This window comes from Nelusetta ayraudi, unplaced genomic scaffold, assembly GCF_046127955.1.
Source record: "Nelusetta ayraudi isolate G7.1 ecotype Tasmania unplaced genomic scaffold, CSIRO-AGI_Nayr_v1 ptg000005l, whole genome shotgun sequence".
Taxonomy (NCBI): Eukaryota; Metazoa; Chordata; class Actinopteri; order Tetraodontiformes; family Monacanthidae; genus Nelusetta; species Nelusetta ayraudi.
Genome location: NW_027466055.1, coordinates 1,190,001 through 1,205,971, shown reverse-complemented (window position 1 = coordinate 1,205,971; position 15,971 = coordinate 1,190,001). Strand labels below are relative to the sequence as shown.

The 15,971-nt window shown below is 46.0% G+C and overlaps 2 protein-coding genes across 15 annotated transcripts in view; both read left to right on the top strand.

Moving 5' to 3' along the window:
• baz2ba (bromodomain adjacent to zinc finger domain, 2Ba) overlaps positions 1 to 12,803 on the top strand; it is a 70,138-nt gene extending 57,335 nt beyond the window's left edge. For 5 of the 14 annotated variants that reach the window (XM_076047586.1, XM_076047576.1, XM_076047556.1 and 2 more), the window contains 18 exons: positions 775 to 840; positions 1,273 to 1,413; positions 1,887 to 2,141; positions 2,476 to 2,699; positions 3,079 to 3,153; positions 3,236 to 3,467; positions 3,559 to 3,621; positions 4,190 to 4,334; positions 5,029 to 5,816; positions 6,233 to 6,473; positions 7,037 to 7,192; positions 7,424 to 7,584; positions 8,161 to 8,498; positions 9,174 to 9,309; positions 9,400 to 9,546; positions 9,877 to 10,181; positions 10,722 to 10,865; positions 11,035 to 12,524. In XM_076047586.1, coding sequence (XP_075903701.1) covers positions 775 to 840; positions 1,273 to 1,413; positions 1,887 to 2,141; positions 2,476 to 2,699; positions 3,079 to 3,153; positions 3,236 to 3,467; positions 3,559 to 3,621; positions 4,190 to 4,334; positions 5,029 to 5,816; positions 6,233 to 6,473; positions 7,037 to 7,192; positions 7,424 to 7,584; positions 8,161 to 8,498; positions 9,174 to 9,309; positions 9,400 to 9,546; positions 9,877 to 10,181; positions 10,722 to 10,865; positions 11,035 to 11,191 — 3,774 coding nt within the window. In that variant the 3' untranslated portion in view covers positions 11,192 to 12,524. Of the gene's footprint in view, positions 1 to 774; positions 841 to 1,272; positions 1,414 to 1,886; positions 2,142 to 2,475; positions 2,700 to 3,078; positions 3,154 to 3,235; positions 3,468 to 3,558; positions 3,622 to 4,189; positions 4,335 to 5,028; positions 5,817 to 6,232; positions 6,474 to 7,036; positions 7,193 to 7,423; positions 7,585 to 8,160; positions 8,499 to 9,173; positions 9,310 to 9,399; positions 9,547 to 9,876; positions 10,182 to 10,721; positions 10,866 to 11,034 lie in introns of all 14 variants that reach the window. The other 9 variants (XM_076047606.1, XM_076047601.1, XM_076047594.1 and 6 more) reach the window with 5 other exon arrangements.
• Positions 12,804 to 13,492: 689 nt separating this feature from the next.
• Positions 13,493 to 15,971, top strand: part of wdsub1 (WD repeat, sterile alpha motif and U-box domain containing 1) — an 11,197-nt gene continuing 8,718 nt past the window's right edge. Inside the window, exons 1-4 of the mRNA XM_076047394.1 lie at positions 13,493 to 13,584; positions 14,530 to 14,941; positions 15,363 to 15,550; positions 15,780 to 15,863. Coding sequence (XP_075903509.1) covers positions 13,575 to 13,584; positions 14,530 to 14,941; positions 15,363 to 15,550; positions 15,780 to 15,863 — 694 coding nt within the window. The 5' untranslated portion in view covers positions 13,493 to 13,574. The remainder of the gene's footprint in view (positions 13,585 to 14,529; positions 14,942 to 15,362; positions 15,551 to 15,779; positions 15,864 to 15,971) is intronic.

Here is a 15,971-nt window from a genome sequence, read left to right as displayed (position 1 = left end):
TTTGTGGCGGATCACAGAGGAAGTGGCTGGCTGATACGGTGGAGCAGGAAACCTAAAGAGATGAAATGAAATGATAGTCAGTCGCCAGCGATTCCTGCGTCCTCTCACACCAGACTGTGTAACAACATCCACGTCCTCGTCCTCGGCAACAGTCTCACGCTGTGCTCATGCTTAAAGCTGCCAATCGCACTCAAGTGGCACTGCTCCGGTTGCTTTTCACCAGCCACGCACCAGCATTTTGCCGTCGCCCCCACGCCCCCCACCACCCACCCCCACCCCCCTCGCCCTCCCCACGTTCCCCCCCCCCCTTCTTTGCCAAATATTATGAGAACAAAGTGTCAAATAAACAGTGGCATTGTGAGAGAATTTAATATCGCGACTGTGACAACACTGTGGCATCTCAGACGACTTCTGGCAACCGGCATTTTGTTGCTTTTGTTGTGTCAGCTTTAGTTTAGAGGCGCCGTCACCGATTCCAGCTGCTTCTCTTTTTTGAGCCTGTCATCACATCTACTTTTGTATTGCATCTCTGTGTCGCTTTTTTTGGTTGTCATCGTACTACCGTACTCTTCACTTTATGCTTCCACCATACATGTGAAAGTGCATACATGTGAAAGCGTTGTCCTGTGTTTGTTCCAGTACTGGTGCCTCCACCACTGAACCTTAGTGTGTCAAAATATTGCATTGAAGACGTGCTAAATTTAGCCTGTGCTTGGGCGCTGTTAGGGCGCCGCGTGTTTTGTTAACGTGCCTTGTGTTCTTTTGCCTCTCTAGGAGAGAGAGAGGAGGAGGCAACATGTAATGCTGATGAAAGCTGTTGAGGCTCGCAAGAAAGCAGAGGTAGTCTATGTACACATTAATAAATTAGAAAATGCACACACACACACACACACACACACACACACACACACACTCACGCACGCACACAGACAGCACGCTGCCTAAGAAGAGCCAGAGTCATTATTGCCCAGATGGATTCCTGCTCTCTCTTCTTTCTCTTCACTCCTCCACTCCATTCATCCCCCCCCCCCCGCACGCTGTTAGCAAGTCAAAAGATTCTGGCCCTCAAGCACTTTTCCTTTGAATGCACAGCGGCATTAGGCTGAATTGTAACAATGGTGCTCAGCAAATTCAAGTAAACCTGCCGGTCTGCCCCTGCACAGTCATAAACACCAGCACACACACTCACACACACACACACACATACACACACACACACACACACACACATTTCCCCCTGCCTAACGCTGCCTTGAATTTTGGCCCGTCCAGGAGCGCGAGCGCTTGCGGCAGGAGAAAAGGGACGAGAAGCGGCTGAACAAGGAGCGCAAACTGGAGCAGCGGCGGCTGGAGCTGGAGATAGCGCGGGAGCTGAAGAAGCCCAATGAAGACATGTGTCTGTCTGATCACAAGGTACTGCCAGATAGTGGCTCACGCCAGCGCCGCTGGGAATGTTAATCACCTCCTCGCGTCACCACGAAAACAAGTTGCAGGGTTTTTTTTTGGTCGCACGCTGTGATACTGGGATGTTTTCCAGAAGTGCAGCAGGTTGATCTTTTATCGACGTCGTTCATAAGAAAGTTATGATCACCAAATTACTGCAAAGTAATTGTGTCTTTTTGTGGAGGCTCTATAAACGCTGTCCGGGCTCACTCCTGTCAGCCACGAGCACCTCAAATATGGAATAATGTGCCCTCAAGTGGCTAAATGAGAGCACTGCATAATTTTCCAAAATGACTGGTAATTTGACTTGAAAGCCAAACCCGCATAGGTATAATTCCCATATTAGAGATGTAATGTCGTGCTGCACAGTTGTCTTAAAGGATGTGTTTTGACGTAGATGATCATAAAACACGAGTCTGACTTTCCTCGTTCTTTCTTGCCAGCCTCTCCCGGAGTTCTCCAGGATTCCTGGTCTCATCCTGCCGGGACGCGCCGTCTCGGACTGCCTGATGCTGATGCAGTTCCTGCGGGGTTTTGGCAAAGTTTTAGGCCTGGATATGAATGTGGACGTCCCGACCCTGGGCATGCTCCAGGAGGGCCTGCTCAATGTGGGGGACAGCATGGGCCAAGTCCAAGACCTCCTGGTGAAGCTGCTGTCACTGGCCGTCTGTGATCCCGGTCTTCCACCCGGGCAGAAGGTGAGTCTCCCAGTGTCAGTCTCCAAGTGACACCAGGTCAAGAAGACGCTGGACCACTTGAACTGCTCATTTAGGTTCTTTTGCACAGACCACACTGCATCTCACTGCAACTCACTTCAGTTACGAGTCCTGCTGTGTGAGCCGTGTTCAACACAGATGGATTTATTGAATTATAACATTTGTCCCTTCCTTACTTTATTTGATTTAATGTATAACTTAAATCTCATTGTTAATATGAAGATCTGCATTACATCAGTAAAACTGCTGACAAGGGAAGCCGCCGATGCTCTGATCACATTTCTCAAACCTTCTCCCTCCTTCCTCCTCCCTGCAGACAAAAACCATGCTGGGTGACCACCTCACCAACGTGGGCATCAACAGGGACAATGTGTCTGAGGTGCTCCAGATGTACATGGTAGCCCATTGTGCCAACACAGACCTTGCTCCTCTGGCCCTCAGTCTGAAGACCAAGGCTTTCCAGGCACACACACCTGCTCAGAAGGCATCAATCTTGGGCTTCCTGGCCAACGAGCTGGCATGCAGCAAAGCTGTCATCAGGTGGGGAAGCAGATGAAGCTAAATGGACCAGTGTCAGTCCACTGGAGAATGAAGCCAAGACAGTAGCTTGTAGCTGTCTGGATTTAGCTCAAAGATGATAATATCATGTCTCCTTTCAGCAACTAGACACAAAAATAGCAGTTAAAGCCCAGTGTGTGTGTTGTTTTGTTGAACTGAAGCAGTTTCCTCTTAGACTGGAAGCAAACCATGCCAGTGTTACATATTTTACTGTACTACATAAGCCCATTAAACTCAGCTTTACACCCACTGTCCCTTCAGCCTTTATTCTAAACATTCTCTAATACATATTGCCCAGAGAAACAAAACACACCGATGCGTGACAAGAGTTTGTCTGACCCAAGTCTGTTCCCCACTGCAGCGAGATTGACAAGAGCTTGGATCAGATGGCCAACATGAGGAAGGACAAGATCATCATGGAAGGGAAACTGAAAAAGTAAGAAGATCTCCGTCTTTGTGTGAAGACAGCACTGAAAATCCCCTCGCAGTGCCGCGCTGACCCGGCTGTGTTTGTGCAGACTGAGGACCATCTACGCCAAGCGCACCGGGAGGAGGGAAGCCAGCATGGGTGTGGAGGAGAACCAGTTCGTCTGCACCCCGTCCTCAGCCACCAAGCGCAAGAGAAAGCTGGGCGGAGACAGCGAGGACGACGACGACGACGACGAGGACAGCGACGACCCGGCGGACGACGATGACGACGAAGAGGAGGAAGAAATCAAAAAGGTTAAGAAGGCGGAGACTTACGACGAGGTAACACAAGACATCCAGGGTTTGATTGGCTATCAAACCCCCTTTGAAGAAGCTCTGAAGTGACTCACAGAGCTGGTTTGTGTCCTTGCAGGATGACGTGGACCAGGCCACCAGCGTGGAGGAGCTGGAGAAGCAGATCGAGAAATTAGCAAAGGTGTGTTTCCGCTTTGTAATGAAACAAGTCTAAATACCTATTAACGTTAATTAGAAAAAATGAGTGCACGGCTGGTTGACGCTGATAATGCATGATTAAAAAATGGGATGCGCAGAGCTTTAAGAAGTCTCTTGGGGAAACAACGTTGATTACACAAACTACAGATATGTCGACTTTTATTGCTGTTTGGTTGCGCGCACATTTAAGGTACGATTGTGAAACACGAGCTCGTTTTTAATTACAAATAAACCCTTTAATGCCAGAGGTTACTATGCAAAACATCTTCTATACCGGAGATAATATATAGGACTTTAGAAGTGACAAATTAGCCGCAGTGTCGGAATGCTGTCAAACACAGTGCAAACAGACAATCACATGTATTGAACTGCAGAATGCGCCAAAATAATTGGCATTAATTAGTTTTAATGAATGGCCTCATTTACATTGCCTGTACTGATGATCATATCACAGCTCCTACGGACCTTAATCCGGCTGTGTTGTTTTTCTCAGGTGTCTACATTCAATTAGTGTCCTCACTAAGCAAGCGTCTTCTGTTTGTGTTCTGCAGCAACATCATCAAACCAGGAGGAAGCTGTTTGAGATCTCCCATTCTCTGCGCTCCATGATGTACGGCCAGGACCGCTACCGCCGCCGGTACTGGGTGCTGCCCCACTGCGGAGGCGTCTTCATTGAGGCCATGGAAAGTGGGGAAGGTAGTTACACACATGCACACGAGCACGGGTTTAAACACACTAGCAGTCAACAGTTTGGACACTCTATGAATTTAATGTCTTGTCTTTCATTCTCATGACTATTGACATTGCAGGCCACCTTTCATAAAATGCATATTTACAGTTATTGTAACTTATGTCAATAAGTTAACGTGTTTTTCTTTGCTGCACAATTACATATATCTTGTTCATATATTTGATGTCTTCAGTATCTATCTGCTGTGTAGAAAGTTGTAAATTGCATGAGAAGGTGCGTCCAACCTTTTCAGACTCATTTCACTGAGCTTTTCACAGAAATTCCTGAAAGAAGACCGATTTGTAGGTCCAGTGTGTAAAATATTAAACTGAAAGCGAGTTTTGTATTTAGTCCTCTGTCGGACAGCAGCTAACTAGGAGCAAGACCCTTATTGCTCTGTGTTTATTCTTATATGTATGAGAACTGTTCTAAGGGTAGGAAAGCGAGTTTACACTTTGGTTCATGTATTTCTGGGCAGTATGCGCAACTTTTACTAATACAAAAATCATAAATCAAGCCAAATTTTACACACTGGACCTTTCAGTGTTCATGTTGAAGCTGTCTACCTTGAGAAATTAAAAAAACACCACTTGTTTTTGTCTGCAACGTTGGAATGATCACAGAGAAAACGCATTCTTACTGTCTTTGCTTGTTCCGCAGCTCCAGAGGAGCTGGAGGAGGAGCGGCAGAGGAGGAGGAGGGCAGCGGAGGAGGTGAAGGTGAAGGACGAACCGCAGGAGGTGGAGGTTCAGAAGGAGCAGCCGGCTCCTGGTCTGGGCGCCCAGAGCCCGCTGGCCCTCAGCCTGGAGTCGCCCAAGGAGGAGGAGAAAGAGGAGGAGGAAGAGGAGGAGGAGGAGGAGGAGAAGAAAAGCCCTCTGTTCTACCAGCAGGTGGGGCTGTGCGCGCTGAGGGACGCCGACGCGGCCAAAGAGACTTCTGACGTGAAGGAGGCTCCTCACGTGAAGCTGAACGGCAGCCCACCAGCGCCTCCTACTGCTGCGCCCTCCCACTGCCACCACACCTCCCAGCCAGCTGTAGCAGCCCCTCCCTCCACCGTGACCGCCGCCACTGACGCCGCCACCGCCGCCGCCGTCGCCGCCGCCTCGTTGTTCGCCCCGGGCGACACCCTCCCAGCCTCATCCCCCTTCCTGCAGCTGCAGACCAACGACCAGCTGCTGCGGGTGCTGACGGAGCGCAGCGGCCACTGGTTCAGCCTGCTGCCACGCAGCCCCTGCGACCTGGCCTCCCTCACTGTCAACCCCCAGGGGGCGCCGCCGCCACCGCCGCCGCTGCCGCCCCGCCTGCCCCCCCAGGCCTCCTCCACCCCGGCCAGGCCCAGGTCTCCCCCGCAGTCCCCGGCTCTGCCCCTCACCCCCTCCGCTGCCTCGGCCTCAGGCAGCCCCCACCAACCAGCTGGCCTGCTCGCCTACCCACTGTCAGCCCTGCAGGTGAGGCCCCCAGGGGGCGCCGCAATGCACACATTGCTAACTGTTGCATCTTTTTTTTTTTTTACTTTTCACAAGTTAAAGGTCCAGTGTGTAAATGATTAATTTTTAAGGACACACTTTTTTGTTTGATACATATTCCATATGTGTTCATTCATAGTTTTGATGGCTTGAGTGACAATCTACAGTGTAAATAGTCATGAAAATGATAGAAAAACCCTTAAATCAGGAGTATGTGGCCAAACTTATCACCGGTAGTGTGTATGAGAACCGTTCTAAGGGTTGGAAACCCAAATGACTTTGCTCGTGCTGTGAGTTTACTCTTTTATTAATGCATTCAAATGTTACAGACTGGACCTTTAAAAACCTTCTGCCTCCCATCTTTCTCACCCTCTCTGTGTGTCTTGTCTCCCCCCCAGATGAAGTCGTGCAGCTCACTGCTGGGAGTTTCTTTTGGTAGTTGGCCCAGTGGCATGATCAGTCCCGGCCTGCCGCTGTGCAGCAGCCCCAGCACCATGCTGGCCAACTCCCTGGAGGGCAACACAGCCGCCAGCGTCTCCAGCAAGAGTGAATCACCTTTACCTCGCATTGACAAGATCTCACCTACACTGGAGATGCCCAAGTCACTGGACCATCCCAGCCCTCAGCCCATTCCTGAGGGTGAGTGCACAACAGACACAGTGTGATTGGCTGAGGCTGCGTCCAACCCCCTGGATCGATTTGGGGGTGGGGAGGTGTTGCTTTCCTTTTTCAAAATAAAAGCAATATTTCTAAAATTTTGACAAAGCACAATTGGGATTTGAAGGTGTTTCCATTGCAGAAAAAAATGCAAATTTACATTTTTATTAATGTATTTATGAGCAGAATGTTCAGCTTTTACCAATTTAAGAATCATAAATCAAGCCAAATTTTACAGACTTGACTTTAAAGGTAAACACAAAAATTACTGAAACAGGCAAAGTGAAACATAAAAAATCAAAAAAAAAAAATTTTGTTTTTTTTTAAGAAAAGGGATGTTGTTCGGGTGAAAAGAAAAAGCATCCTTCCATCCGTCCGTCCATTTTCTAGAGGCGCAAAAACAAAAACATCCACAGCGCTTTATTAAAGTTTCCATCTCAACTGAAAATTGAGTGTTGTTGTGTTTTTTATAACACCATCGGTGTGTTTGTATGCGCGGCCGCCTCTTTTGGCTCACTCGTCCTGTTTCTCCCTGGTGGTCTCAGACATGCTGACTGGCTGGTGGAGGGTGTCTGACGTGGAGCAGCTGAGGGCCCTAGTCAACGCTCTTCACAGCCGAGGCATCAGAGAGAAAGGCCTCCAGAGGCAGATTCAGAAATACTTGGAGATGATCCCGCAGGTCTGCACCAAACACAGAGACGGTAAGTGGCGGGAACAAGCGAGAGCACACAGCCAGAAGATTATTTTCTGTTGTCGCCGCATGTCCTTGATGATCCTTGAATACACTTCAAGTGCTGTATTATTCATCATAGACGCTCATGAATATCCAGGCGTGTTTGGTTTTTATCGCACACGTGCTTCTCTGCACGGGTGTGTGTGTTTGCTCGCCTCCCCTTTGCCGTTGCTTAAACGTGTCATTGCTGTTTGCTCAGTGGCCATGATTGAGCTGCACGAGCTGGAGGAGAGCCAGGTGAGCGTGGAGTCGGTGCGGGGCTGGTGCGTGGAGGAGCAGGCCATGGAGATGGACATCGCCGTGCTGCAGCAGGTGGAGGAGCTGGAGAGGAAGGTGACAGCGGCCAGCCTGCAGGTCAAGGTAGAACCCCAGCCATCATCATCATAATGATAATAATGACAATTGGTTTGATTTGATTTGAATACTTTATTTCGATCATGTAAATTATAACAAAAAAAAACAGCTGGAATAAAAAAAAAAGAAAACAGTTAAAAAGAAAAAAACACAAAAAATCAAACAAAATAGAAGCTGCGTTTAGGTTACATGAGCGAAAAGGAGTAGGAGGAAGTACAAACTTAAGTACAATCACTTATTAATAATAACAATAATAATAATAATAATAATAATAATAATAATAATAATAATAATAATAATAATATTTTATTTATAAAGCACTTTTCATTATGAAATCTCAAAGTGCTACAGATAAAAACAAGATAAAGAAAAGCAGCAGTGTGAATCAACACAATTAAAACTTCAACAGAGACTTAGAAGCGGCGAACAAACAAACGCCAGCGTGCTCTCCTCTCATTTAACAGCCTGTTCAAATAAGAACGTTTTCAGGCCTGTTTTAATAGAGTCCACGACTCGCTTTCTTTGTAAACACAAGGGAAGAGGGGTAAAAAAAAGAAACAACAACAAAATCTGCTCTTACAGGGTTGGACTTTCCCTGACCCACAGTCTGAGCGCGAGGACCTGGTGTATTACGAGCACAAACCCCCCACCAAGGCCACGGCGGCGGCGGCGGCGGCCAGCGCGGCAGACAGGGACCCCAGGGAGCAGCACCCCGAGGAGCGGGGGGAGAAGGGCGGGGTGATGCGTTACCCGGACAACCCGCTGGACATAGCCGTGACACGTCTGGCCGATCTGGAGCGCAACATCGAGAGAAGGTACCTGAGGAGCCCCTTAGGTACCACCATTCAGATCAGGCTGGATAATGTGGGTACGGTCACTGTCCCCGCCCCCGCCCCATCCACTAGTGCTGACAGGGAAGGGTAGGTCATTTCTCCAACCAAAGTTCCCCACTCTCCTCCCCACTGAGACCTCTCCCCTCTCCTGTGTGTGCTGTTTTTATTGTTTCCCATACTAGCAGAAAGTGGGGAGTCTTTGCTGCTTTCACTGCAGAGTTTTGTGGTGGCTTGTTGCATTTTTGTTTTCATGGTCTTGTGCAGTTTTTTTTTTTTTGGTGGGGGTGGGGGGGCGGAGTGGGGACTCTGCCCGGCTTCATTTCCTACGTAGGCATCGTTTGACTGGATGGTTTTCATTTCCCCTGCCGTCATCTGCATGGTGTCGTGCGTCAGTAACTTTGGTCTTGTGCGTACTGGTCCCCTCCCTCTACGAAAACACACCTCCGCAGGTTTTAATCCTTTACACTTTTCTGCATGAACACCTCTCCCCCCATCTCCTTCAGAACAATTCAGAATGGTGTGCACCTCTCCCACCTCCCTTCCAGACCCTCAAAACACCTCTTGCACATCTCTGCACATCCGGCTCTCTGGTTTTCTTGTCTTGTTTTTTGCGGCCGGTGTCACAGATGCTGCTTTTGCGTGTGTGTGTGTGTGTGTGTGTGTGTAGGTGTGTAGGTGTGTGTGCTCACTGTAAATTCCCACGTTGTGTGCACGTTACGTCGCTCACCATCCTCTTTGTCGCCCCTACGTATTTCTTTGCAGCGGTGAGGAGGAGGTGGCCCACGGAATGAAGGTGTGGAGAAAAGCCCTGACTGAAGTGCGCAGTGCTGCCCAGCTGGCCATGTGCATCCAGCAGCTGCAGAAGTCCATTGCCTGGGAGCGCTCCATCATGAAAGTGGTGAGCAGTTGATGGGGAAAAAACGAATTAAAACCAGCGACGGCAGGCTGGATGTTAACGGATGCTCCTCTGTTTTAACTTGTCTCCAAGTACTGCCAAATGTGCAAGAAGGGCGACAACGAGGATCTCCTCCTGCTGTGTGACGGCTGTGACAAAGGCTGCCACACTTACTGTCACAAACCCAAGATCACCAGTATCCCAGAGGGAGACTGGTACTGCCCGGCCTGCATATCCAAGGTTTCTCATCCCTTCTCTCTCCGTCTCAATGTGTTAGATCAGGCTTGGTTCACAGAAATCTCATTAAAATCTTACTTTAAAGGAACACTGCAATCACGAGGTGCATTCACACAGATTTAGTAATCGGATTAGAGAGGTTTCACTTTTGACTCTTTTTCTGAATGAAACTTCCATTGGATGAGACGGTGCAACGTTGTTTTCGATCTGCTTTGTTGAACCCCGTGTAAACGAGTTCAACAATCTTTTGTTTTGAGAAAACGCTCTGTTGGCATGACAAGTATTGATAACTATTAACTACACAACGCTCATGATGTGTTACCTCTGTGGCAGGCAAGTGGCCCATCCCCCAAAAGCAAAAAACCTCCAAGCAAACAAGTAGCATCTAGTGCCGCAGCCAGTAAGAAAGGCGGAGAGGCCAAGAAGAACGGAAAGCAGCAGGCCAACAACGGCGACGTGTCGGAGGACGACCCAGCCAGCGCCAGCAGCACGCCCAAGAAGGCTGCCAAGGACGCCAACAGGAAAAGGAAACCGGAGGAGGGCTCACCTGCTCTGCCAGCAGCCAATCAGGAGAGCCCTGTGTGCGTGAAGCGAGCCAAGACAGCCCGAGACAACAACAGGGACCTGGGATTATGCAGGTGTGAACCTCTGGCCTGCACTCACTCGCTCGCCCCTTTCTGTCGACTAGCTGTCACTTTGCAGACCAGCTGCCATCCAACGCGACAATGAAGAATTGTTCTGTTCACAAATCCACAGCACACATGGAAATACAGGTTTTGACGATTCAAGTCGCTTGAACGCCGACCTGATTATTCAAATAACTCAGAAAACTCTTCTGACCATCGACTCAGAGGAGATGGTTTTGTTGCTGGTCTCAGTTTGAATCACATTCATTCCATCTGCTGTTTGATTTGGTGGAGCAAACACTAAAATAATACAACAACAAAAGAGATTCACAGTACCAAGAGACAGTAGAAGGTTGGTGAATAATTTATTGCCAGCATGAGTTGATTGCTAATGTAAGTATTGATCAAAGCGCTGACAACCCCCGTAAAGCACGGCCTCTCGCTGTGACACCCAGGGCTTTTATCTTTACCAAAATAAAACTCTGCCTTTGTATTTAATGTGCATGTATGTGTGTGTGTGTGTTTCTGTCTGTTTGCATTTGCATTCAACAGGGTGCTGCTTGCTGAGTTGGAACGCCATCAGGATGCATGGCCTTTCCTAACACCCGTCAACCTGAAATCGGTCCCGGGATACAGGAAGGTCATCAAGAAACCGATGGACTTCTCCACCATACGTGAGAAGCTTGTGAGCAGCCAGTAAGTTCCTCTCACCTGAGTTGCATTTTTTTTCTTCCTTTTTTTCATTTTCTGCCGTATGTGAAGCTTTACTTACTTATTATGAAACCAAAGTCAGATTCATCAGATTCCAAATTATAGTTGTAGCTCACACACTTAATGACTCACAATCGGTTTTGTTTCATTTCAGGTATCAAAACTTGGAGACGTTCATCATCGACGTCAACCTGGTGTTTGATAACTGTGAAAAGTTCAATGAAGACAATTCAGAGATTGGTCGGGCTGGTCACAACATGAGGAAGTTCTTTGAGAAGCGCTGGACGGAGCTTCTCAAACAGACAAACTAAATGACTCGTTAGATTTTACCCCATGGACCCATTCAATCTTTCATACCAGAGCACCAGGTTTTACTTTTTTCTGTTTTTTTCTGATAGAGATTGAGGCATTGCAGACTGAATAATGAGTCAAACCCTTACTATTAGCGAGCCCGTAGTGTGCAAATGAGAGACGTCACCTTGAGAAGAAGGAAAAAAAAAGAAATTGTTACATAAAGTGCGCTGGATATTATTACAACAGGAAAAAAAAAAAAAAAAAAAGCCCCAAAGAGTCCCAGAAAAATGGGGTGTTGTAGTGCAATACCACTCCCTGTCTCAGAACACTGCACTGAATTAATCCTCAACGTTCACTGATGTGTCTGCGCTAGAATACTTTCCACTACCTGTAAATAGTCTTTTGTTATTTAATCGTATCATAGTGAATGTATTTAATTTTGTAATAATTATTTATGAATCAAGGTCCACTTCATTTTCTATGAAAAGGAAGAATCAGCTGAACTGCTTTGAATTAAAAGAAAGGAATGTGTTTTTGTGTTTTAATTTTTTTTCTCCCAAATATCAAACAAAGCCAAGAAAAAAAAACTGTTTACACTGTTCAGTGCTTTGAGGCTTCAGAGGACTGTGTTCATTTGTTCAAACTGTAAAACTGCATTTATTTACAGGATCGGCAGAGGAACAGTTAAGACAATAGTAATTCCTGTGTATATACTGTTTATTAATGTCAATATTATGTCTTGTTTGGAACGATGTGTAAAAATTGTTTAAGAATATTAAGATATTGTTTATGCCTTAGAATGATTGTAGCATTCTATTTTAGTGAACGTGATGAAAACATTATCATAAATATTGTTTGTACAGTGTAAACATAATCCTCTGCAAACACTGTGGTATCCTTAATCTTGGTAGTGCCTACCCTTCCAACAGGGGCATGTAGGGGATGTTATTGTTTTTTAGTTTTTTTCTCATTCTTATGACATTTTTTTTTCTCTCTCTCTCGTTATATGATTTCAATCCAACAAGGCCTCCAAAGTTGGACAGTGACACAGAAATCATTCCTCACCAGAAAAGAAGACAAAGAAACAAGCATTCACCTTTGCTTCCACAAGCATTTCCTCGTAATCCGCCACAATACAGAGGACCTAAGGCCATTTGTAACCACTGTGTTGAACCTTGCTGTGTGTTGTGGCCTGATGGAGGCAGCTAGATTTTTTTGTACCCAAGTCAAGAGTACTTGAAGTTACTTTATTTAAGATATTGTGGAAGAAAAGTATCATTCTTTTGTAGGAGCTTTATTTTTCACTAGTGTGTGGCACGGACCTATTAAAAGGATGTTTTTCAACGTAAACGAGTGAACCTTGTTTTATTTTCTATTCCGTACATCCAAATGGCCAGTTGTTTGTCGGTTTCTAGATTATTATTTGTTTGTTTGTTTCTGACGTGGACGTAGCAATCGCACCGGACGAACCAGACGCTTTGTTCATTTTTGGTGTTTTGTTACGGTTTTTTTGTTTTTTTTTTCAACACCTGTCCACGGGAGGCTTTTCTTGGTGCAAATTTTGATTTGAGAAAACAGATCGAGTTGATGATAGATGTGGATGTGGATTAAACGTGTTATTACCCGCAATTAGGAATCATGTTTTTATTACAATCTGAATTAAATTAAGGGGCCAGTGTGTAACATGTAGCTATTTTTGCTAAATAAATACTAAAACATTGATCATATGTTGCATCATCTGCATGTCCACAGCTATCACATGAACCCTAATCACACTGATCGGCTAAAACCAGGTAACTTCTGCCTCTCTCAGTAAATACTTTTCCCCTCCAGAGCAAATTCCTTGGGAACTGGAAAGGAACGGCAGCTGTCTCCCAGTTTTCTTATACAAACTATGATGGGTTTTCAGGCGAAAGCTAAGAAACTGAGCAGTTTTACATTCTGGCCAACTGCAGAGACATGGTGACGGCAATGTAGCCTGCTGGATGCTACACACCTGCCGGATATGCTCTTTACGTAAAGTTAAATGTTTATTGGATGGAAAACAGCTGTTTTTAGTGACTTTATAGAAAATACATGTGCGTTTTGAATTCTATTTATGTGAATAATATATAATAATCAAAGACAGGAAGGAATGTGCCTTATCAGTACGACGCTGAAGTTGGCGCCACATTCGCCGCGGTGCTTCTTAGGTTTCGATTCCACCTTAGAAAAAAAAAATTAAAAAAATAAAAAAAATAAAAAAAATCCGCAATTTGACCACTAGATGGCTATGGATGGTGAAAACGAAGCATGATGGTCTCCATAGCGTGCCGGTTGGCTGGCGGTGACGTCATAAGCATACGTCATGGTCAGCTGGCTAAACAAGGAAGTCAATCCACGGTGACGGAAAGCGGCAAGATGGAAAAAGGTACGTAAACAAAGTTATGCATGTTGTTTTTAAGCGTTCGAAGTCATTTTTTTATTATTATTATTATTATTATTGTTGCACACCTTTATTATACTTAGTTAACACGTACCCTGTGCTGACTTGGTTTCCATTGCCCTCACGGATAACGGACTGACGGATGTCAGTAAAGCGAAGGCAGTTTCAGTTAAAATTTCATTAAACATTAATGGACGAGCCTTAAAATGTATTGATACATATTTCTAATTATATACATCCAAGTGTCTATGATGCAAGTACTAAAGATGGCGTCGGGAGACACTGTGTTGACAACAGATGGTTGTGTGACAGTAGCACTGGTTGTCACGCATCTGCATTGCTCGTCATCCGTTACCCGTTGATCGTTAGAAAGATTGTAATAACGTTACTTCCGGGTTATTCTTCGAAAAACTGTTATTCAGTTGTGTCGCTAATTTTAGCCACAAGTCTGTCCTACACAATTCGTGTTTCGGTTATCACTTAATTCTGAAGTTCGTGTCACGACATGACGATGTATAGAAGAGCACATTCTCTCACATTTAATCCGTTTAAAATGATGTTGGTAAAATACATGCACTGGAACTAGCTGGTCAGCGTCAGCAGTATACACCACAGACAACTTCTGCTTGCAGTAGAATAGAGAACAACGTCCTGGAATGTGACATTAACAACTTCAGTTGTGCTTCCAGGCTTCTAAATAATCCACATATAAATGCTTCCAGAGGGACAAAAAAACAAAACAAAACAGGACATTCATGTTTTATCGCAGAGTGTTAGCCTGGAGCTTTACGTTTTTTCTAGCACAGAGTTTGTTTGGGTTTTATGGATCAAAGGTCATTGCTGTCACTTTACACAGCACAACCATGACAGATTTCTTCCACACTATTTTCGTGTCACCATTGTGACATCTACTTTCTGCTGATTTCACAGGAGCCCCTGTCCAGAAGACATTACTGGTTTGCACTTTGAAGGACCACTTGGATGACGTCAACTGGTGCGCCTTCTCCAGCAGCCTGTTGGCCACGTGTTCCGGTGACAAAACCATCAGGCTTTACAACACCAGCGACTTCTCCGAGCTGCCCTTCTCCCCGCTGAAGGGCCATGGCTACGGCGTCCACTGCTGCTGCTTCAGCGCCTGCGGCCGCCTCCTGGCCTCCTGCTCCACCGACGCCACCACGCTGGTGTGGTCCATGGACAGCGGCGACGTCGAGGCTGTTCTGGAGCACCCTGGCCGAAGCCCTGTGAGGATCTGCGCAGTGTCTCCCGACTCGCTCCACCTGGTGTCCGGTGCCTCTGATGGCTCTTTGGCTCTGTGGGATTTCCCATCCAAACAGCTAAAGAGGTGAAGTCAGATCTGTAAACAATGATCACATTCGTACGTTTGTACTTTGAGATGAATTTTGTTGAGTCTGCTGTTTTAAAATTGACGAGAGTCTACTTGATTTTGATTTGAAATCTGTAAATGAACGGAAAAAACGCAAATGAATTTGCTCTCCTTCTGGGAAAAAGGGATGGGTTCTAGTAGGATGCCATATTCTGTAACTCTGTGATGCAGAAGCCATTTCAGGTTAAGAAATTCATAGACATACTGTACAGTATGCAGTACACACGAGTTGTGTGTTCCTTTTTATTGAAGTGTTTCAGGAACCCCCGTTCATTTTTGTTTGCCATTTACAATGTGTTGCCTGAGCGTAACAATGACTGTGAATGTCTCACAGCTGTAACAATGTTGTTGATGCAGCATTTTCTGTTTTTCTACAAAGGACCGGAACGGTGCAAGACACAACGATGGTGGCCTGCTCCTTCAGCCCGTGCAGTCAGATGTTTATGAGCGGATCCACCTACGGAGACCTGCGACTGTGGGACCTGCACATGAAGCAGCTCCACAAAGAGAATAACGCCCACGACCTCGGGGTCACCTGCTGCGCCTTCGCTCCCAACATCCTCAGCAGTGAGAGCCACTGATTGTACCCTGTGATTGAGAAACGCATCAAAAAAAAAAAAAACAGTTGGTTCTTCACACCGTTTGATCTTCAGAATCTTCTTCTGCGGCCTGATTATCACGCATAACAATAGAATGACAAACAGCTAAAGATCATACCTTTCGACCAGCTGCTCTCTTTCAACATTTGATGTGACGACTTCAGTTTTTGGTTTTGTTTTTCTTCCCTGGTTTTCAGATGACAGAACTGTGCAGTTTCGACTGGCGTCCTGTGGGCAAGACAGTCTCCTGAAGATCTGGACCATCAGCGTTTTCTCTGGAGGTAAAATTACATTTTCTTTAATATCATACATCCATACTTCCTTGCAGACATACAATTTTTTTTTTAAAGGAATTAAAAAAAAAAACAAAAACATATATATACATATAT